This window comes from Lepidochelys kempii, chromosome 25 (assembly GCF_965140265.1).
Source record: "Lepidochelys kempii isolate rLepKem1 chromosome 25, rLepKem1.hap2, whole genome shotgun sequence".
Lineage (NCBI taxonomy): Eukaryota > Metazoa > Chordata > Testudines > Cheloniidae > Lepidochelys > Lepidochelys kempii.
Genome location: NC_133280.1, coordinates 16,004,621 through 16,026,752, shown reverse-complemented (window position 1 = coordinate 16,026,752; position 22,132 = coordinate 16,004,621). Strand labels below are relative to the sequence as shown.

At 50.2% G+C, this 22,132-nt stretch overlaps 1 protein-coding gene and 1 long non-coding RNA gene across 5 annotated transcripts; one reads left to right on the top strand and one right to left on the bottom strand.

The window, feature by feature from the left end:
* Positions 1-1,069: 1,069 nt before the first annotated feature.
* LSM4 (LSM4 homolog, U6 small nuclear RNA and mRNA degradation associated) lies at positions 1,070-12,905 on the bottom strand. 4 transcript variants are annotated; one of them, XM_073323671.1, is made up of 6 exons: positions 12,736-12,905; positions 12,015-12,056; positions 10,117-10,215; positions 8,144-8,327; positions 2,059-2,431; positions 1,070-1,259 (listed from the first exon to the last, which is right to left on the bottom strand). In XM_073323671.1, exons 1-6 carry the CDS (start codon positions 12,736-12,738, stop codon positions 1,085-1,087), a joined length of 876 nt encoding a protein of 291 aa, XP_073179772.1. In that variant the 5' UTR covers positions 12,739-12,905; the 3' UTR covers positions 1,070-1,084. The 4 variants fall into 4 exon arrangements, with proteins under 4 accessions (XP_073179772.1, XP_073179774.1, XP_073179773.1 ...); XM_073323673.1 differs by having other exon boundaries at positions 1,128-1,259; positions 1,994-2,431; positions 12,736-12,902; XM_073323672.1 differs by lacking the exon at positions 1,070-1,259 and adding an exon at positions 1,293-1,580 and having other exon boundaries at positions 12,736-12,903.
* A 92-nt stretch (positions 12,906-12,997) lies between these two features.
* LOC140903040 (uncharacterized) lies at positions 12,998-21,275 on the top strand. The gene is made up of 2 exons (XR_012156149.1): positions 12,998-15,471; positions 20,175-21,275. It is a non-coding gene; the product is annotated as an uncharacterized lncRNA (long non-coding RNA).
* Positions 21,276-22,132: the final 857 nt, after the last annotated feature.

Below are 22,132 nucleotides of genomic sequence, written 5' to 3'. Positions count from 1 at the left end.
GCTGGACTCTGCTCTCCGCAGGCCCTAGCTATAAGGTCCAGGCCCCTCTGCTTGCACAGAGCAGCGCGGCTGCACGGTTAAGGTCGCACATGCGGACAGGTGGCTCAGAGGTGCTCTTTGGCTCTCTGCAACCACGACCCCTGAACTAAGCAGCACAGCTCTCCAGCCCAGCCCCTCTGTCCCTGCCTCAGCGGGGCAAAGAGGAGGGTTGATGATGGGCTTGTTGGGATAAGCTCTTTCCCTGTGGACCCTGGCTCAGGGCCAGGAACCTACTGATGCACTGCAAGAGGGGACAGCCCATCTCAGGGCTGCTGGTGGCTGGAGCTGCGGTTACTGGGCTCTGTGTAGCTGCAAGCAGGACCTGCCCCTGTGTTGGCCAGGGGGGCTCTTCCCTGCCCGAGCAGACAGACCTCGCCCTGGGCCCTGATGCAGAGCTTGGCTTGGAACTGAATCCGTTTAAGGAACTTTTCTGGCCTTTATCACCATAGTATGGGCGTCTTGCACACTGTAATGCCATCTTGCAGTGACCCCCGAGACAGGGCAGTGCTGCTGTGCCTGAGTTACAGAGGGGAACTGAGGCAGAGAGGCTAAGGGACTGGCCCAAGGTCAGCAAGGGAAGCTTTGGCACAGAACAAAAGTGAACCCAGCACTCCTGAATCCCACGCTAGTGCCCTGGGCACTCTCCTTCCTCTCCATCACAACAGTAGGGCTAGCACCTGAGGCAGGAGCCCATCCATTATTCCCCTGGCCAGCCCATGGTCTCATTTCTTTGCCTGCGGGAGGGGAGGGGCAGCCAATGCTCGGAGTACAAGGCCCAAGCTCTGCAGAGCCAGCTCCCGCACAGCAGTGCAGAGAGTCTCACCTGGGCTAAGACAGGCTCCATCCAACTCCCCACCTTTCTAGAGGAGGCCTCTGGAGCTGGCAGGGAGGAGGAGGTGTGGAAAGTACCTGCTGCTCGTGCCAGGAGGCAGGTTGCATGGGGTTGTGCTCCCCAACCGGTTAATGACTCCTCAACTGTGTAGCAGCGACACCCCCTCAGCTGGGGCTAGCGAGCCTGGGAAGGAGAATTAACCCCTGCTGGGATTCACCCACCACGAGCAAGGCAAGACTCAAAGGGAAGCGGCAGCTCAGAGACAGCACACGCTTTTAAATTCTTATTTCCTTCCAGAGAACGCGGCTCTGAATTCTGGAGGGAAAGCCTCAGCCAGTGAGGAGCTGTCAGCCATTCCCAACAGCTTGATGGAGGCACATGGAACAATCTGAAATTTAGAAAGGAAGGGAAGGAGGAGGAAGAGGATTCAAAGTGTATTTTTAGTTGCTTAACACAGCCCTAAAATATTTCTGCAGCCACTCCCTCTGGGCTGCAGGCTTCTCCTGTGTAACTATTCCTATGCTGTCTTCCAGCTGAAGGCACAGAAGTTATGAGTCAGAGCTGCTCAGAGTCAACAGAGAGCTGTTTACGCTGTGCAAAATAAGTGTTCTGCTAAAGAGAGATCATGTGTTCCTAGTGTAAACACTTGCCCCATAAATACACACAACTGTGTTTCAGAACAAGGGGTTGCTCTTGCCACACAGCTGGGCTGTGGAAAAAAGAGAATAATTGTATTTTAGGGAAAGGGAAACTCAGAGTCAATAGACCCAGGAGAGAAAAGGGGGTGGGGGTGGTGGAATAGCAGGTTCCACTGGACAGCCAACACCCTACAGAGTAGCAACTGCAGGCTCCCTAGAACACCCTGTTCATGGGAAAGGGGCAGCTCCAGGAACAGGCTCTGACTGCACACTTCTCCCTGTGGCTCCCGTGGCTCCCCACCCCCACTGCGAGCAGACAGGTTTACGACTCTGGCTGCATCCCAGCCTCATGAGCAATTCTGACAACTTCCCTCCTTTGCTGCAGCTCCTGCCCTTGCCCCCTTGATTCTTCTCCCTGGTCTCAGCTTTTCCTCGCACTGCTATGGACTCACCGTGACTACTCTGACACTGTTCTGTCACCCACCTTACACCCCCATTGCAAAGAGGGTAGCAGGCAGGAGAGACGATACATGCACCATAGAGACGTACACTGCTAATGCATCAGTCACCGACGAGGCCCAGAAAAAGATCATCCTCGTCGACGTCACGGTCTCCTTCGAGAACAGGACCCCGGCCTTCCGCAAAGCCTGAGCTCGTAAGCTGGAAAGCCCCTGGCTGACACCCTGAGAGAGAAGGGCTACGAGGTGTAGATGGATGTCCTGACTGTCAGAGCCCTGGGCGCTTGGGACCCCTGCAACGAGCGTGTGCTGCGGCCCCGTGGGATCAGTCGACGCTACGCACGGCTCATGCGGTGCCTCATGGTCTCCGACACCATCCAATGGTCCAGGGACATCTACATCGAACACATCACCGGCCACCAACAGTACCAGGAGGTGTGAGCCGGTACGACGTCGTGCATCAACTATGGGAAAGGGACGGAGAGACTTTTTCCATTGGACCATATGAACTAGAACCATAAACTCACTGAACATTAAATCTCACCAAATGAGGGTAAATCCATCCTCATCCTCGTATCCACTCATTATACTCCACATCTGAACATAGCCATTATATGAACAACATACCCCCATATCTCAATGTCTGTACTTTGACCCATTAACCTTTTACCCCCAATCGGGGAGATTACAGATTATGTATTACGCCACCCGTTCCTAAACCAAATTTCGCACCCCTTGATAATCTGTACCTTAATCCCTGATAACCAGAAACTTCTATGCTTAAACTCTGTACCGTTTTCTTTTTACTTCAACATCATCTTAACAAAATTACATCTCGTCGTCCTGCAGATAACGGCTCCTTTGCAGAAGGCAGGACATGCACACATTAGGTAAGGCCTGAAATATTCCCAAGGAGAAGTGAAAGAGGGCTGGGGAGGAGGAACTCCCCTGCTGTAATGAAATGCCAGCAGCACCTCTTGATGGCCTTCCAGAGTCAAGCCTTCCCGGTTGTTTGGAGTCGCCGAAGGAGAGGCTAGCAGGATGCTACTCTGAGCTGAAGCCGAAGAGCTGCCTGTTGCAACTGCGCCGTGTCTGGCCAGACCAGACCTTTACTCCCTACGCTAGTGACACTAAGAACCACCCTTCGCAGCCCTTGTTTCCTCTTTCACTGAGGCAGCTGCGGCACTTGAAGTCTCCTGGCTTGAGCAGGGATGGGGAGGGGAGGGGAGCAGAATGTTAAAGGGGAAAAACTGGCATGTGGCTCAACTTGCTTTTTGTTCGAGTGCCGGAGTGACATTTATTTCCAAATAGAGCATCTAGAGCAGGTCCCCATTTCTATGTGCGCGGTCTGTGCCCTTGGCAGGAGGAGACTTGGCTGCATCTGAACCTCTTTCGCCACTTTTGCTCCAAGGGATCAGAAGATCCACAGGCCCCAGTGATCAAACATAACCAATTAAAACATACAGCGGAGTTTAAAGATGGGCATTTTAGCCAGTCAACTGGGGCGGGGTTTGGGGTTTTTTGGTGATAACACCGATTTATAAAAAATTAACCAATTGTCTAAAACAGAGACGCGAAGGTCTTCACCAAGTCCCAGCTTTGTTGCAGACAGCAGGCAAGAGTAATTTTCTACAGGTTAACAATGAATTTATTCCACTCACAATTTAGCACTGGACTAGTTCAATAAGGTAAGAATTAAACAAATGTATATATAAAAGCATGTTCTTCACTTGTTTGGTCTTGTTCAGAAGAGGCGATTGAGGGCATAAGAGTGGACATGAACACAGATACCCCTTTCAAAAGGAAATTGTGTTCTCACCAAGAGCTGAAGGGTAAGCTACCTGTAATATTTTTCAAAAAACTACTTAAGTCTTTCAAGACAAGAAATAGCTGAGGCAAAAGCCTACAGCATCTATCTCCACGCCAAAAGTCTGAACTGGTCAGGAGGTCTATTCTAGGAGTACTTCTCATTCAGGGAACACTGCAACCACTGGGGCTGAAGACTGGGGAAAATCCTGGCACTGCTGAAGTCAATGGGGAAATCCTGTCCTCACTGAAGCCAATGGGGAATTCCCAGTAACTTCAGCAGCGCCAGGATTTCCCCCTTTTCACTAGTGGCTCCAGGATAAAAAACTAAGCATAGATTCTTACAGGAGGCTTAGAAATGCCAGATACTGTTAATGAAATTAATCTGTATATGTCATCTAGCAAGAAGCAAGCTTGGGAGGGAGAAAAAAAGCCAGTCTTATTTCAGACAAGTCAGTCTCCAGAGTGAGGTTAGGGTCAAAGGTTAGTCAAAGCAAATCCTCCTCTTACCTCACTATTCAATCCTCTCTCAAATAAAGTAATCTGAAGACGAAGTGGTGCATTGGCATTTCAACCCATTTACAAAGGAAAAGTTTCATCCACAGTCTTAAATATAAAAAAAATCAGTATTTGGGAAACTCACTTACCATGGAGAATTCAGAATAGCGCACGCGCATAAGCCAATGAAACATTAATTTTTAATTTGAGTAGTTATGACCCAATGGATTATATATAGTATAAAAAAGCTGTTAGCCTTTTGGTACCAGTACCTCAGGACTTCCCGATGTGAAATTCACATACAGTAACAAACCAGAGAAAGCCAGGAATTAGCGATGTGATTTGAGAACTTGTAGTAAGTAATTGGTTTATTATTTTCAGTTTTTAATCACACAACCAAAGAGTGTTTTCCCCTTGACCTATGGTCCAAGGCATGGGGGAGGGAGGGAGGGAGAGAGAACTGCCTCATCAGAAACAGAGGGCTAGTTAAAAAAGGATTAAAAAAAAAAAAAAAAAGACTCTTTGAGACAGCTCTTAAGCAAAGATACAATGTCCTCAATTTCAATGTTTCTAACTAAAAAGTTATGTATGCAACAGATGTAAAAACCTATCAAATCTGGTTTCAAGTATAAAACAAAGAACAAAATCAAACTGTCCTCAAAATGTTTACACAAGTTCTTAAAACATACAAGGGACAACATTTGTGTGTGTATTAAAAATATAGTGAGCCTGAAGAATTAAACAGAATGTAACTCTTCTCAGGAGACAGTCTACTGAAGTCACCTCCTTTACCAAACTGAAAAGAGAACCCAAATCTTTCCGATTATGGATTTACTGGCTAAAAAAAGTGACAGCAATTACCCTAGCTTTACCAGCAGACTAGGATCGGAGGGACTGACAAGGTGCATGATGATTCAGAGTTCGTTTAGCTTGATTAATTGAAGTTTAGAAATCTTAACACCTTTATACACATGGCAATCCAGAGGTGACAAAACCAGATAACCTCCCAACACTGTCTCTGGCAAAGGTACAGACAGAGTCTCATTGCTTTGCAGATTGCCTGCCTGGCTTCTTTTCCTGCTGCCCTCTTCCACTCCCTGGTATCCCTCGGCCACGACCACCAAACACTCCTGGGGAAGAAGAGCAGTGAAAGAATAAGTCAGCGGTAACCTCCAGTGTATAGTCTGGGTGCAATACAGTCACACATGCTTTGCCTGACTGGTAGACTCCTTTCCCAGGGTTCTCAAATGAGGGGATAGAAGAACCTTAAAACCTACACCTTGCTAATCCACAACACTACTTTTTACAATAAACCACGTAACCCTCTCTTGACTTAGCAGCAGAGTGCTGTCAGATCTCAGCCTGCAAAGACCGTTAGCAAGATATTCACTGCAGTGGTTACTAGTAGAATGCACCAGGATCACAAATTAAAAAAGTTACAATTTTCAAAATAAGTTGTCAGTACATTGATTTAAAAACTAGACCAACGTATCAGTCATTTAGTGAGATTAGCAAATTCTACCATAGGCAAAGAGAAAAAAAAAAAAAAGACACCAACAAGGATGCAGAAATCAACTTGATGGAGAAAGTGACACACTTCAAAGATACGCCAGTTACAAAATGGGACAAGAGTATCCCACTGTGTTATTAGCTTGCCTATCTACCCATCAGACTTGCCTCAGTTTGCACACAGCATACTGACCCAGAAGGCGCTCATGATTGGGGTGCTTTGGTCAGGGCATCAGCAACATGGAGCAGCCTTGTAGTGTGGCCCCAATTCCACCTCTCTCCAGAGCACTGCTCACCAAACTAAAGCTAAATCAGCATGAACATGCTGCCAGGGAGCTCCTCCAGACTGACCTTCTGGTAGGATTACTGTGGTGTGCTGGAGATAGGGGTGCTCTGGGATTCACTCTGCTTACACCCCTGCACACAACCAGGCACAAGCAGCTTCCTTGGGGCCCACAAAGCCAGGTCACAGCTGGCTCTAGAGCAGTGGCTCCCAACCTTCTTAAACTGTTGGGAAGGGACACCAAACTCGCATGCCACCGGTGGGGCATGTACTAGTTTGGGGACCCCAGCTCTACAGCCTATCCATGCAGCTGGGCTCTTTGCAGCCCATGGACTGTTCAGGTGATTAAAGTTAGCCACACTGCTGGCTTGAAAGGAGGAGGGCCTCCTTCCCCCAAGTGGCTGAAGATGTGGACTGCAGTGCCCCCTCCTGCTAGCCAGGAGCAAGAGACCACGAATTGCTGAAAGGGTCATTCTTCTTGATATTAATTGTGTGCCCAGTTATAGCTTTGCTCCTGCCTGCTAGCTCCTTAGCGAACTGTGTCACCCTTTCTGTGCCGCAGTAACAAGAAACCTTTACTTGAAAGTAACCTTTCAGCTGATTAACTAATGTGACAGCAACTCTAAAATATTCCCTAAGCTAATTAAAGTTACACATCGAAGCAGCAGGGAACTCCTCTACCTCAAGAGGAGAAATCGACTCTGCTCTCCACCAGGTGGATACAGCGATGGCACAAGGCCTGGAGGGAATATTTCATGCAAAATGTTTGTCGAACCCACCGCATCCAGAAGCGACAATGCCAAGTACTGTGGTCACCGGAGTGGAGGGAAGAGAAATAAAGGCGCCTTCAGATTTCTGAAGGTCACTTTTGCATTTCAAAGGCTTTTAGAGGCTAAGCAAGAGCAGCAGAAACCTAGCTTTGTTCCTCTGGGAGTCTATTGACATTCCTAGGGATGCTGCTTTTGCAAACAGAGTCCCCTTCACGAGCTCTCCAGTTCAAATCTGAAACTGCCAAACTCATTGCAACCACTGTTGCAATTACTTGTGTGATCACTAAGATAGGAAATGGTTCTGGTGACAAGCTTTTAAGACTGCTCCATCCAAACAGCAGCCAGCCAATCTCTCTCTTCAGTTATTGGTGCACAAGAGCTAGTTGTGTGTCACAGGTGACCAAAGGCCACCTCACGTTTTGCTGTAAGAGAATAAACGTGAGGTCCAGGACTGTCCTTAGGAGAAGCTTCAGACCCTGGCTCAAGAGCAACTCTTTGGCTGAGTAAGAAGCAATACTGAGTGAATCCCATAGGTTTGGCCAAAGCTGCAGCTGGCCTCGGGGTGGGAGACAAGAAGCAGGAGGATAAGGAATGACCAACAGTGATAGGATCCTGGGATTGGGGCAGCCCCTCTATGATCGTTGCACCCTAAACTGATTTCTAGGGTGGTTTTCAAGGGATCACCTTTTAACAACCATGAAGCCTTCAGCTGGAAGGGTGAAAATGCTCCAAACAGTCAGCAAGTGAAACAGAGTCAGCAGCTAGATCTCTTACAAGTAATGCAAAGACTTCCCAAAGGGACGGCCAGATGTGCTTCTCTTAAGCAGACTAGAGTGCATCACCTGAGCCCTGCACTGGAAAGAGGCTTCCTCTCCCCCACTGCAGTAATGGTCAGAACCCAATGCATATTCAGATAGAACATTCACTCGGGCCCCCAAACTGATTTGCTAACGAAGGAGATTTCACATGAGGTTTGTGCTGAGAGGGACAGAGCGATTACACAAATGGGCCACAGCTTGTTTGGAAGGAGTCTGACCCAGCCAAGTTAAGGGACTTACTTATTTGTTAAGCTCCTACCCAGCTCCAGTAAACAGAAAGGAACAGTTCCTGCCCTTCCCTTTGTATTCACCTGCCTTACAGGCATGTTTGTGAACAAGGTAAAGGACTTATTCCTCCTTAGCTGGTTCTTTTGTAGGACTCATTCCAATGTCTCATACCACACAACAACAACAGTTACACGTACAAGAGATTTGCTTAAGACAGAAGCCTAGGCACTCCACTGCAAGCAGAAGAGCAAACAGGACCATTACCTCGCCCAGCACCTCCACCTCCTCGGCCTTTCTGTTGTTTCTGCTGCTGCATGCCACCACGGCCTCTGCCCTTTGACACCACCTCCTCCTTCACCATGTCAATGATTTCATCTGGGATACGCAAATATTTAATTGTGCTGCCACGAATGTAACACTCTGGCATTCTCCAGAATTTGTCTCCGTCCTGTTGGGGAGAAGCATGTTAGGGCAGAGCAGGTGCGTCAGTGCACATGTGCTCTTACGTCTTTGACTCAGAAGTGCCTAAGTCACTTTGAAAATGTTACCACATATTTATTGTCAGCATAAATGGTTTCTCTAACACAAATACATGCCTTGGTGGGGTGGGGAGGAGGGAGAGAGAGATTGTACATCTGCCACTAAAGTTTTGTCCACACATGGGGTTATTCAGGGATAGCTCCCTGTGTTAACAACACTTGCTCCCGTTTAGCTTACTGCTGCCCCCACCCTCGGCCTTGGATCCTCCTAACTAGACTTCGGCTCAAAACACAAGAAACGACTGAGCCAGTCTCCCTTCACTTCCTTGTTTCTGTACTCACAGAAGTAAACAAACTAACTAGTTTAGAGCCAGATCCTCCAGATACAGCCCCATGCCATCTAGTGGCCATTGCCATTAATACCATTCAACTAACCAGAGATCAGCAGGGTCAGCTGAGGCCGGCTTGACTGTATCCTGGGTGTATTTTTCTAAGTCTGGGCTTGTCTATTGATGCTTTCCTACTGCACGACTGGAGGGGGATTGAAAAGGCAGCCAGGCAGGATGAGTCACATGAACCATGTGGGTGTAACCCAGCCGAGCATGGGTCCAGCTGTGTAGCACTCTATGGGCTCACTTTGACCACTACAAGCTTCTTTGCAGTGCTATGAGAGGCAGGGACAGAGAGAGGGGGACACTGGAAACCCTTTTGCACTCAACCAGGTGCTCTAACAGCTCACTACCTGTACTCCAGGCTTTACCTGCCGCCAGTGTGCAAAGCATCAAACACCATCTAACCACAATTTAATATTGGTAAAAAACAGATTCCAGTTCTCTTAAACAAAAGCAGTTTATCAGACACAGGAAAAAAGTCAAACAAAACATTAAGCAGAACATGATCACGGTTACACTAGTGTCTAGGAAAGGTGCACTAAGCTTGGCTTTAAGCCAGTGGTCCCCAAACTTTTCAGGGTCACCCCCTCTGCCCAAGCCACGGAGTGTGGGGGTTGCGGCTGGGGCCAGGAACTGAGCCATGGCTAGTGGGCGAGGCTGGAGCCAGGGGATAGGGCCAGAGCAGAGTGGGTCTGGGTGGCGCTACCTCCCCATCCTCCATAGGGGCAGGACCAGCCCGCCCCCCCAAATGTTTCTCCACAACCCCCCCAGCGGGGCGTGCCCTACAGTTTGGGGACCTCTGCCATAAGCTCTGTTACATAGCATGCATGGTTAACCAAAATGGTACTTTCGTATATTGGACAACCCTGACTCGACAGCAGGCTATCATCAGTTCAGACTCAGTCTCTCTGGAAATCTCCACAATGCCTCCTCCCCCTTCTCTCCTTGAGCCCCATTACCTCTTGATTTGGAAATGAAGCAATTACTCCGTAGAAGACGATTCCTCCCGTTGCCCAGTCTGGTTAATTTTGATTCCTGTGATTCCCTGCAAACTCTTTTACTCACTGGTGTTTGACCATGTTTTGCGTCTTTGCCTTTGCAAACAATTATTTGCATTTAAGAGAAGGTTCTCCTCACTTCTACATAGACATTAAACATTATTACTGAGCATAATGCACAAGTACCATGTCAGTGGGAACAGCCCGAACAGGCTAGTTCTCACCAAACATCTCTTACAGAGCGGTAACCCACTAAAGGGAGAACACAGAATGATGGCCAGGCAGCAGCTATCACAGCCAGCCAGAGTCAGACTGGGGGTTCCTGGCATGGGGCACCGGACAGTGTAATCTAAAATTGTCAACCTTACCCTTGATGTGCAGATGACTTCTCTTAGGTTGATGTTCATCCAGTTATCGCAACTCACTAGGTGACCATTGTACGTTTCACCATTTTTCAATTCCACCAACTGAGACACAATGGAGAAAGTCAAATACAATAACCAGCAACTGTGAAATTCTCAAGAGCAGACAATTTCAGGTAATATTTGAATCAATTATCCCCTAAGAGCATATATGGGCAAGAGAAGCGTAGTCAAAGTGTAAGACTGTACAAGAGGAAGTGAACTTCCAAATCAGTCCATATGGTGTAATTTAGGCAATAAACAAGAGACACACCAAGAGGTATATCCACCCCACATTACATGCACATAGGAGAGCTACCTCCTGTCAAAGGAACAGGGAGAATAAAACCCTCCTCCTGTACAGGAACAGGGAGAATAAAACCTGAGGTGTGCTAGGAACTTTTTTTTTGCTACTCAAGCTTTAGGATAAAAAACTGCTACTGCGCTTTAATCCCACCTCAGAATTCTAGCGGCCCTGCCTGCATTATTACCTGCAATCAGAATGGAAAAGGATGCCCTCTCTACAGGACAAAGACAACTTTGTATCCAGCACCACTTGGGCCCCGATCCACTCTGCAACAGTGACTTGCAGTTGTGTCAGATTGTCTGTACAGTTTGACACAAAGGGTTACTGCCCACAGGGAACTGTACTGGGACCACCAGGTTCATTGAATTTAAATACTTCAGGTTACATTTTAACGTGACCAAGAGATTGTTTTCCTCTGCTGCTTGGGGCAGTTTAGACTCAAGTCAGTAAGACACACTAAGAGGAATATAGATAAAGCAGCCAGAGGCCAGGGGACCCTCTCAGAAACCACCTCCCCCAATAAATAAAAGGGAAAACAGGAGGAATAAGAGTGCTACTGGAACAAAATATCTGGCCCCTAAGTTTTGTGAGCATCCTCCATCTTCCCTCACTTATTCTGAAAAAGTGAGGAAAATGCCCGCAAAACACCAAAAAAAACCCCTAAGTCCTAGGTAAGCTCCAAATGATGCTGCATGAGATCTGCATTTGTGCAGCAACTGTTCTGTTCTCTTTGCAAATAAGTTTTGCAAACAGTTTTAGATTTTTTATAGTCTGCATTCCAGTAGCACCCACAACGTGCCTGATCTCTTCACATACATACAAAGATGCAGATTCTGCCCTGAAAAGCTCACAATCAAAGACGAACACACAAAGGAATTAAAAAACAGTCAACAGAGTTGGATAATAAGCATCAGCTGGCCCTATCTACCTGTCTATGCAGCCATAATTACCGGACCAATTTATTGTGTGAATTTTTTTTTAACAGTGACCAGGTAGTGACTACAATGGGATCTTTCTAACACTCATATACAGACCGCCTTCCTAACATAAAGGTACTTTGGATATTATTGTGCTTGCAGTTCCAGAATAGCTGCAATGCCCTTAGAAAGCTCTGTGAAGTAGCTGCTGCACAGACACACTAGGTGCTTTGTTAACTTACGTGACTATTGGTTTTAAATGAAAACAAGCGATGAGCGACAGCCCAAAGACTCACCTTTAAAACAGTAAGGCTCCTGTTAAATTGAGAGTAGTGAAAAACACACCTGACCTGCTTAGAATCTCTGCTATGTCTAATTCTAATCTTATTTCATAAAAAGTCACTCACAAGATTAGGAAGGTTTACTTTACACTAGGTTAATAAGAGACCAAAAAAAAGGCCACCACACTAAATTCTGGCTGCAGCACATGGAAGATACAGAAAATACATCTAAAGCACTCACTTCTTTAGGGCTTCCAAATTCTCCTCCCTACCCTCCAACATACAGACCCTGACCTGGTGACTCAAAAAGCTTCATAAGGATTGCAAGCATTGCTTGTAGGAAATATCCTCGCTACTCACCATAGGGTGGTTCTGCGCAGTCTTCAACAGGGATAAAGGAAGCTAGAACAGAAGGAAAGAGGATAAGCCTGAGAAACAGGTCAGCAAAACAGAGAATAAAACAGTCCATTTACAGACAGAGTTATTTTAGCCACGAATTTATTACCAAGCACAAGAGGACTGTGTTTCACTTTGCAGGGAGGAGTAAGAACCATTTTCCCAGATATATGCCACATGAGCTCCTACCACTCAAACTGACCTTTGAGCGTCAGGTAAAGCACAGCAGGAACCGAGTTTCGCCCAGACACCCCCTCCCCCGTAAACAGCACCCCATGCCAGGGAAGCCAAGCCACACACCGCTAGTGCCCCCAGCATCTACTGCACCACAGCCCCGCACACTGACCTGCCCGGGGCATGATCACAGTAGCATCTAAGAGCCCACAGTGCCAGGTGCTGCACAGGTCAGTGGTGTAGGTGTCTCCCAGTAGCACCCAGGACCCTCTCCAGCCACAGCCCAGGGGCCCATTATGCTAGGAGCTGTACGCTATTAGCTGAACTACGGTAGTGCCGCAGAGCCCCTGGACCAGGACCCCGGCCGGGGGTAGGCGCTGCAATAGCTGTTGGCGCTATTAGGTGCATTACGGGAGCGCTGGGGCGGCCCTGCACCAGGGCCACGCGCCTTCCTCTTCCCCTCCCCCCCCAACCCGCGCGCTCCCTTTCAGCCCCTCCCTCCCCGCCTCACCATCCTCCCGCTCGGCCCGGGCGCTCGCTCCCGTCAGCCTCCTGCTCCGGCCGCGCGAGCCCCGCCGCCCAAACCGCCGCCGCCGCGGCCCCGCGCCACTCCGCTCCCGGCCCAGCCCTCCGCTCCGGCCGCCAAGCGACGGCCGCCGTTTTACGACAGAGCCGCGAAAGAGCGGCGGGCGCCCCCGTTCCCCACAATGCCCCGCGCCCCCATTCCCCACCATGCCGCGCGGCGCGCCAGCCAGAGCCCCGCCCCTCCGGCGCCTGCGCCTGCGCCGGGCGCTCCCGCTTCACGCCCTGCTCCAGGCCGGCGGCGGGGGGGGCCGAGCGCTCCCGGCCCCCCCGGCAATAACCGCGCGACCCCCCGCGTGGGGACCCCCGGTCTGGAGAGCGCCCCGCTCCTGCCGCGCCCCCGCCGGGCTCCGTCCCGCTCCCCGCCGCCTGCCCCGGCCGGCCGAGCCCCTCGTTTTCCAGCCCTGCTCAGAGACACGCTCTGTGGGTATCTAAGGCCCCCCCCCCATTGTCCGGTGCAGCGAGCTGGAGCTCAGCAAAGCTTCTGCTCCGGGAAATCGGTTCGTCCCTAGGTGCCACAAGCCCTCCTTTGCCAATCAACGCCGCAGTGCAAAGGGTCAACCACGGCTCCTCTGCGGTGGGGGGCCGCCACGGGGAACGTCCCTCGTTTCCCCATCTCCTCTTCCCGTCCTGTCGGTGCCGGTGTTTACAGCGCACTACGCTTAGCAGCTGGGCTCTGGGCAGCTGCAGGAGTCCACCCTCGCCGAGCTTCCTGCAGGACTGAGGCCTGAATTGCCCAGTGCCCATCCAGCCTTCCTGTGTCCTCTCCTCCCGTCCCCCTGAACGCCAGCCATACAATACGACTGCATTCAGCAGCAGCTCACAACCTGGAAACCCAGAAGGGGGGAACTGTGCCCCCTACTGTCCCTTTCTCGTTCGTTGTAAGCCATTGGATTAGGTTATTGAATGAGTAATGCTACCCCAAAACCATTAACTTACATGACTGAAAAAAGGGAGAGGTGAAAATTGGACCCAGTGCATCCCGTTAATTCTTTGAGGGCTGCACACACGGAATTGGCACAGCTGCTTTATTAGCATATCTCCCAAGTGAACTATTTAGCCCCTTTATTTATTGGAACAGTGTTAGCCCCTGGAGGGCTTCTGCCCGCCCACTTCCCAGAACTCAACACGACGGTTCACCCAAAACACCCCACCTGGTTTGCAGGTGTTGATCCTGCAGCTAAAGGGTTAGGTGGGCTCTACTGAGGCAGGTGGTTCACTTCCCACCAGCATATAAGGGAAGTAAAAGGAACACTTTCTTCCTTTCAAAGAGATGGTTTAGCATGTGAGCAAAGCAGTCCTGATGTAAGATCCCCTAGGCAAGTCTAGGAAAATGTTTGAGGTGAACTTTATTAAATTCTTTGCTAATAAAAGGTAACAACTGAGGGGATGACTTGGCTTTACAGTGTGGACCTTGGAATGTGGCTTAGAGTAGGTTGAGAAAGGCACATCCAGGTCTATCAGTGTGATATGTGGGTGCATTTTACATTGCTTATGATGGCTTATTCCCAGCTCCTAATAAGATTGATCATGTACCCCTGTAGCCAACCAGCTAATTCAGGATGTATAATTCCCTGGATTGCTTGTACAGAGACATTTTGTATTTCTTCCTAAAAGTCATGACCATGGTAATTTCCTTACAGTGACAAAAAACTGAACTTCAGTACACAGATGGATATTCAAGAATTTACCTGCAAATGCAATCAATGACTAGGTGTTGTCACATCATATAGCACAGCAGTAACAATAGCAGACCCTGTTGATACTTTAATTCCCAGATTCTAGTACAAGTGTGGGGAAGAGGAATGTTGGGGACACTGGGGCATGGCCACTAGGTAACTCGAGGGGATGGAAGACCACGAGTGTCGATGAAGCCCCCTCGCACTAGGCCCAGGTGTCCTTGGCCCCTCTCCCGCCTGGAGGCACTCGCAGCAGCTCTGCGTACTAGGCCCAAGTGTCCTTGGCCCCCCCGCCTGGAGGCACACACAGCAGTTATGCTGAGAATCTGCAACAATATGCTGTGGAGTCAGACTGCCTGAAACTAAGCAAGGCCACACAGGGGAGATATGGAAGAACAATGCTGAATAAAGCAGCTTTATGTATGGTTTAAGAAATGATACAGAGAACAAGGGAACTAGCTGGGAATTGGATTGGCTGGCTATATGGATACTTAGGGCAGCTTGCTATTGGATCAGTATGCTGGGAAAAAGGATGTATAAAAGCCTGTGTAACTTCCTGCTCTGTGTACAGGATTTGAGATTCAAATCTCCCTGTACCTTTTTGAAGCTTCAAATAAACTTTTCTGCTTCTCCACCCCCTTGTGATTACTGAGTGTAGCACATTGGGTAGCGAACCAACTCAAGCTGTTGTTCAGCCTCTCAGCACTGGGTGCCGGCAACAGCTTTTGGCGTCCCTGGGTGGGCGGAGGCTGCAATTTAGCCTTGCCCGGACCCCTCCTGGAGGTCGAGGATTGCGGCGAGAACCGACGCCCAGCGCGCACCGGTGAGTTCATCGGGGGCCTCGGAGGAGACGCGATTTGATCGACCCCGGAGGGCACAACGGTGCAACGCACTCATATAGTGGAGAAGCAGTTGTGGTGGACGACGACGAAGAACTGGTCCCTTGCAGTTGTGGACGACAGTGAAGAACTAGTCCCTTGGATAAGGTAGGAACCTTTTGAAATCCGGATTGTATGCTCTGTTGGAACCTGGGGACGCCCAGAGTTACCCTGTAGATAAGGGACAGGGACAGAGCTCAGTGGTTAGGGCACGGTGTACGCCCCTAGAGTGCATTCTAGCAAACTGGAAGGTATTTGGTACGGATCCAATGACTAAGAGCCAATTAAAACAATTCTGTACAGTTGACTGGCCTCAATATCAACTAGAGGACCAGGAGTGGTGGCCACCAGGAGGGTCAATTAATTACAACACGATCCTTCAGTTACTCCTGTTCTGTCAGAGAACAAGGAAATGGAATGAACATATGTATGCACATTTGTTTCTGACTTTATGTACTCAACCAGATATTTTACAGCACTGTAATCTGACTCCGACTGGTTCGGTAGCAGCTAATGTTAGTCCCCAGACTCCCACCCCCACTGTAATGGCAGAGCCGGTGTCCCCTTCGGCCCCTACACCCACACCTTGTAAGTCCCCAATGGTTGGCCTATACCCCTTAATCACCGAAACTAAAGTCGCCCGGTCTGGATTGGACAGGCGTCCGGCCACGACTATGCAGGTTTATACTCATGTGCCCTTTAATCCTGTGGATTTGGCTACTTTCAAAGCACAGGCAGGAGAGTTTTCCACCAACCCAAGCAGGTTTATATCAGTCTTTGAGGGGTGCCTCAGTAGTCACAAGCCAGATTGGGATGATTGTAACGTCCTCCTGCGAACCCTATTGTCTGAGGTTGAAAGACAACAGGTTGTGTCCAAGGCAAGGGAGGAGGCGCAGAGACGGTACGACCGGGATCGTATTAATGTCCCTGACCCGGATGCACAAGTCCCCCGAGCAGACCCCAGGTGGGATCCAAATGATCATGGGGATATGACCCGCCTTACCTCCTATAAGGAGTTGCTTTTGCATGGACTCCATCACTTGGCTGTCCGACATAATAATTGGGCAAAGCCATATGAAGTAATGCAGGATCCAAAGGAAAGCCCTGGAGCCTTTTTACAGTGCATTCAAGACACGATCCGACAGTATATCAATGCAGATCCTAATGATCCACAAACTGAGGCAATTATTAAAGGAATATTTACAAGCAGGGCAGCCCCTGACATTAAGAGAAAGCTACAGAAAAAGGAGGATTTGATGGGTATGACCATGGCACAGATTTTAGAAGCAGCAAATCGAGTGTATAGTTTAAGAGAAGTGGAGAAGGAGAAGAAGCAAGTGAGATTGATGGTAGCAGCGGTGCAGGCAGGCACGAAGGGAAGTGAACGAGGAGGAAGGGGCCGTGGACGCAGACGTCCAGGCCCGCGGGAGAGACGACTGGGGCGCAATCAGTGTGCCCTGTGTTGGCAAGAGGGACACTGGAAGAATGAGTGCCCAAACAAGAAGGAAAGGGGGGGTACCTCTATGATGGCGATAGAAGAACAGGAATAGGGGTGTCAGGGGAGACGGATCATCCTACCCTCGGAACCCCGAGTAAAGATGTGGGTGGGAAGCTCAGAAATAAATTTTTTAGTGGACTCTGGAGCGGCCCGAACTGCCATAAATCAACCTCTTCAGTTGCCAGTAGCAGATTCCCTTACTGTGGTGGGAGCCACAGGCAGGGATACCAAGTGCCCAGTGTATGCCCCAGCGGAATGCGCTTTGGGAAACAGGACTAGATCCCACAAGCTGGTATACCTCCCTGAGTGTCCAATGCCTCTGCTGGGACGGGATCTGCTTTGTCGCCTCAGTGCCACCCTGCATTTTACTGAGGATGAAATAACCCTTACCTTACCCCCTGAGAATGCATGGATCATGACCCTTGCAGTTGAGCCCTCAGCCATGCAAGCCCCAGAATGGAGCCCATTGGAAGACCAGATGTACCCCCTCGTGTGGGCATCAGGGATTCCAGGAAAGGCCACCCACCAGACCCCCAGTACTATTCAGCTCATACCAGGGAAAGGCCCAGTGCAAGTAAAACAGTATCCAATCAAGAGGGAAGCCAGAGAAGGTTTACAGGAAACTATAGATCGATTCCTAATGTATGGTATTCTCCAGGAATGTCAGTCAGTCTGGAACACTCCCATTCTACCCGTACAGAAGCCTGATGGCACGTATCGGCTGGTACAGGACCTAAGGGCAGTCAATGAACGGGTTAAGACTCTGCACCCTCTTGTCCCTAACCCATATACCTTATTGGCTTCTATAGGGGGACAGTATACCCATTTTTCAGTTCTTGATCTGAAAGATGCTTTCTTTATCATCCCAGTTGCCACCCCGTCACAGGAGATCTTCTCCTTCGAGTGGGAGGACCGAAAAAGGGTTAAAAAGCAACTTTGCTGGACAGTGTTGGCCCAGGGATTTAAAAACTCCCCCACCCTCTTTGGCCAGACTCTGGCCAGGGACCTAGAGGAGTGGGATAATGAGGAGGCCCTCCTTCTGCAGTATGTAGATGATTTGTTAATTGCCACTGTGGGCCAAACCCCCTGCCTTAAAGCCACCGTGAGCCTCCTGAATTTTATTGGACTCCGGGGATATCGGGTAGCACGGAGTAATGCTCTAATCGCCCTCCCAGAGGTACGGTACCTCGGGTTTCACATACGGCAAGGGGAGCGTCAGCTTTCAAGCGAAAGAAAGGAAGCTATCTGTCAAGTTCCTACCCCAAGCACTCGTAAGCGGCTGAGGGCATTTCTGGGTATGGCAGGCTTTTGCAGGATATGGATCCCAGAGTTTGGACTGTGGGCTAAACCCCTGTACGACTGTGTAAAAGGAGCAGATCATGACCCCTTCTATTGGACCCCAGAGGCTGACAGGGCATTTAAAATTCTGAAAAGAAAATTGATGGAATCCCCGGCTCTGGGCCTGCAGGATCTCTTTAAGCCGTTTCAGTTGTATGTACATGAAGGAAGGGGGGTGGCCCTAGGAGTGCTTACACAGCTGTTAGGAGCATGGAGACGTCCTGTGGCTTATTTTTCTAAGCAACTGGATCAGGTTGCAAAGGGTTGGCCGGCATGTTTACGGGCGGTCGCAGCTACTGCCCTTGTGCTTGCGGAACCCGAAGCTAACATTGGGAGGGGTTATGCAAATCTATACTCCCCATATGGTCCGAGCCTTATTGGATGCAAAGGGAGGGCTTTGGCTCACCCAGGCTCAGATTGCTCGGTACCAGGCTAAGCTGTTAGAGAACTCTGAAGTCACCTTACAGCCTTGCCCCTCCCTTAACCCAGCCACTCTCTTGCCAGAAACAGAGGAACAGAAACATGACTGTTCAGAGATCATAGATGTCCAGTACTCCAGCCGTCCGGATTTAAAGGATGTACCCCTCCCAAATGCAGATTATGAGTGGTACACTGATGGTAGCAGTACTGTAATAAATGGGCAAAGGAGGGCGGGTTATGCTGTTGTGACCCTCCATGACACTGTGGAAGCTGAAGGTTTGCCTGCTGGGATCTCTGCCCAGCTTGCCGAACTAATAGCCCTGACCCGTGCACTTGAACTGTCAAAAGGAAAGCGGGTCAATATTTTTACTGATTCAAAGTATGCTTTTGGTGTGCTGCATGCTCATGCTGGCCTATGGAAGCAAAGGGGAATGCTGACAGCCCAAGGCTCCCCAGTCAAGTACGGGCCCCAAATCCTCCGGCTCCTAGAAGCCGTACAACTCCCCTCGGAAGTGGCGGTGGTACACTGTAAAGCCCATCAAAGGGAGGATCAAGATGTGGCCAGAGGTAACGCCCGGGCAGATAGAGAGGCTAAGCATGCTGCCACCCTGCCATCCCCTCAGACTGAGAATGCCCATATGCATGCCCTTATCCCATCAGTAGGGGAACTTCCAACCCCTCAGTACTCTGGGGAGGAGAGACAGCTAACTGACAAACTCGGTCTCTGGGAAAAGAAGGGATGGCTCCATTCCCCAGAAGGGAAGGTCCTCTTACCAAAGGGCCTAATCCGGCCAGTGCTGCAGAAACTACATCAAACCACTCATGCTGGCAGGGAAGCACTTATCCAACTAATGGGAAAATACTTTATCACTTCCGGACTCTGACCCCTGGCTGCCCAGGTACAAGCGGACTGCTTAGTCTGCCAAAAGAATAACCCCCGACCGGGACATCCTGTGCCACCAGCTGCCCTAGAACCCACTCCGGGCCCTGGACAAGTGTGGCGAATAGACTTTACTGAGTTTCCCCGGACCCAAGGGTTCAAATATCTCCTTGTTATAGTGGATCGGTTCAGCGGATGGCCAGAAGCCTTCCCCTGCCGTAACTGCACTGCCAGAACAGTGACCCTCAAGTTTGTTAAGGAGATCATTCCTCGCTTTGGACTCCCCCTGTGGATGGAATCTGACAACGGGACACACTTCATGTCAAAAATCATTCAAAGCATCTCACATGCCTTACAGATCCCCTGGAAACTCCATACGCCCTGGAGACCGCAAGCCAGTGGGGTAGTGGAGCGTACCAATCAGACCCTTAAACGACATCTCTCAAAAGTGTGCCAAGAAGCCTCACTGCGATGGCCTGATGCTTTGCCTCTCGTCCTACTCCGTATCCACATTCTCCCAAAGGGTAGATTAGGGCTCAGTCCCTTTGAAATTATGTTTGGAAGGGCATGGCCTATGAATGGCACCCCGGTTCTGTCAGGGTAATGGGAGTTGGGTAATGGTTTTTTGTCACAGTATATGTGTTCCCTGTCTGCTGTTCTCTTGTCTCTTCACAGGTATACCAAGGATTCCCAGCCTCTCCCCTTAGACACTCCCGTCCACTCCTTACAGCCCGGTGACTCTGTGCTTGTTCGTACCTGGAAAGACGAGCCTCTCCAGCAAAAGTGGAAAGGACCCTATACCTTCCTGCTGATCTCCCATACAGCGGCAAAGATCGAGGGACAGAAGAACTGGATCCATCACTCTCGTCTGAAGGCAATACCTGCCCCCTCGTCAGCAGAACAGTGGACCGTCCAACCTGCTGACTCCTCATCTAGTGATGATCTCGGGCTAAAGCTACTGTTTAAAAGACACAAATAGTGGGCACCTTAATGCTAAAATGGGCCCACCCAGGTACTGGAGACCCTGGGTTGGGAAGACTCTGGTGATAATTAATTGGGTAACATTGTTATTCTCTGTATTGGTATTTCCAAACTGTGCATATCGGGAGCAAAACTCCTTTGTTTTGCTTGCGCACCATGTTGCTAAAGAAATAAGTAGCCCAAGTGAGAAAACTCAGAGCCAAGGTTGTTGAGTGTTCTCAAAGGGGAGAGTTGTTGGGGACACTGGGGCATGGCCACTAGGTAACTCGAGGGGATGGAAGACCACGAGTGTCGATGAAGCCCCCTCGCACTAGGCCCAGGTGTCCTTGGCCCCTCTCCCGCCTGGAGGCACTCGCAGCAGCTCTGCGTACTAGGCCCAAGTGTCCTTGGCCCCCCCGCCTGGAGGCACACACAGCAGCTCTGCGTACTAGGCCCAAGTGTCCTTGGCCCCCCGCCTGGAGGCACACACAGCAGTTATGCTGAGAATCTGCAACAATATGTTGCAGAGTCAGACTGCCTGAAACTAAGCAAGGCCACACAGGGGAGATATGGAAGAACAATGCTGAATAAAGCAACTTTATGTATGGTTTAAGAAATGATACAGAGAACAAGGGAACTAGCTGGGAACTGGATTGGCTGGCTATATGGATACTTAGGGCAGCTTGCTATTGGATCAGTATGCTGGGAAAAAGGATGTATAAAAGCCTGTGTAACTTCCTGCTCTGTGTACAGGATTTGAGATTAAAATCTCCCTGTACCTTTTTGAAGCTTCAAATAAACTTTTCTGCTTCTCCACCCCGTTGTGATTATTGGGTACAGCACACCGGGTAGCGAACCAACTCAAGCTGTTGTTCAGCCTCTCGGCGCTGGGTGCCGGCAACAGGAAGAAGCTCAGAAAAAAGCAAAAATGGGTCAAGTCGGTGAGAATATCCAACCTTGCCAGTGGTCACCCCAACCACCACTCAACTCCATTCCATGTATCAGTTTGGGGGATGTACACAGACCTTTCTGCTGGTTCCGGTTCTGTTGTATCCTTTATAGCAAGCCTTTACCCTTGGCTTTCAGTAACTGGCTTTGTTTTCAAACGCGTGTCTGGAAATCAAACAGCAGGTCAAAGCAGCATTTTTAGTGCCTTCCTTGTTGGATTCTCAGTTACCTAACTGCTCGCGGTGAGGAGTTAAACTAGGGGGACTGGAGGGGCGCGGGGACCATGCGGGGAAGTCACCGGGGCGGCGACCAGGAAAAGCGAGAGAGGCCCAGCCCATTCACGAGGCCTGTGGGCGAGGGCCTCCCGCGACGCTCGAAGGTTCAAGGCCCTCGGAAGGGCCCGGGCCAGCGCTGACATCGGGAGGGGCGACCTCGGCCTGCGAGGCCCTGGGGCTGGTGGGGAACCAGGCTGTGCAGGATGTTTCCGCCCTGGGGGCCGGAGAGAACGGGGGGGGCCCCCTCAGGCGGGGGGGGGGCGCAGCACACGTGACCCACAGTCGGTCGGCGGCCGGGGGGATAAAGAGCAGCTTCCGGTTTGGAATACCAGAGCTGACGGAAGTGCCCCGCTAGGGCCGCTCTGCCCCTGGGCGGCCTCCGCTCTATGCCCCTGGGCGGCCGCGAGCGGCGGGTGGGGTCACGTGGGGGGCGGGGCGCGGGGGCGCGGC